This window comes from Bison bison, unplaced genomic scaffold (assembly GCF_000754665.1).
Source record: "Bison bison bison isolate TAMUID 2011002044 unplaced genomic scaffold, Bison_UMD1.0 scf7180017864500, whole genome shotgun sequence".
Lineage (NCBI taxonomy): Eukaryota > Metazoa > Chordata > Mammalia > Artiodactyla > Bovidae > Bison > Bison bison.
In genome coordinates this window covers 765,549-765,898 of record NW_011495059.1, presented here as the reverse complement: position 1 = coordinate 765,898, position 350 = coordinate 765,549, and the positions used below count along the sequence as shown (strand labels likewise).

At 68.3% G+C, this 350-nt stretch overlaps 1 protein-coding gene across 1 annotated transcript in view; it reads left to right on the top strand.

The window, feature by feature from the left end:
* The first annotated feature begins 8 nt into the window (after positions 1-8).
* SRSF6 (serine/arginine-rich splicing factor 6) overlaps positions 9-350 on the top strand; it is a 3,822-nt gene continuing 3,480 nt past the window's right edge. Inside the window, 1 exon segment of the mRNA XM_010829135.1 lies at positions 9-306. Within this exon segment, the coding sequence (XP_010827437.1) occupies positions 161-306 (146 nt within the window). The 5' untranslated portion in view covers positions 9-160.

Sequence of the window (350 nt, the reverse complement as noted above, 5' to 3'; positions counted from 1 at the left end):
TAGCACAGGCGCGCGCGCACCATTGTGTGGCTGGACTCGGCCGCCGCTGTGGTGTGAGGTGCGTGTCCGGGCTCTCGCCGTCACCGCACCCGCACCGCGGCTACTGCCGTGCGGTCCGCCGTTCGACCGCCAGCCCTCGGGCCCCTTGCCCGCTGCGGACATGCCGCGCGTCTACATAGGACGCTTGAGCTACAACGTCCGGGAGAAGGACATCCAGCGCTTTTTCAGTGGCTATGGCCGCCTTCTCGAAATAGATCTTAAAAATGGGTGAGTCGGACCCCGGGAGCCCGCGTCCGCTCGCAGCGCCCCGGGCCTGCGGCGGCAGGGCCCGTCTGAGGGAGAAGACGGTC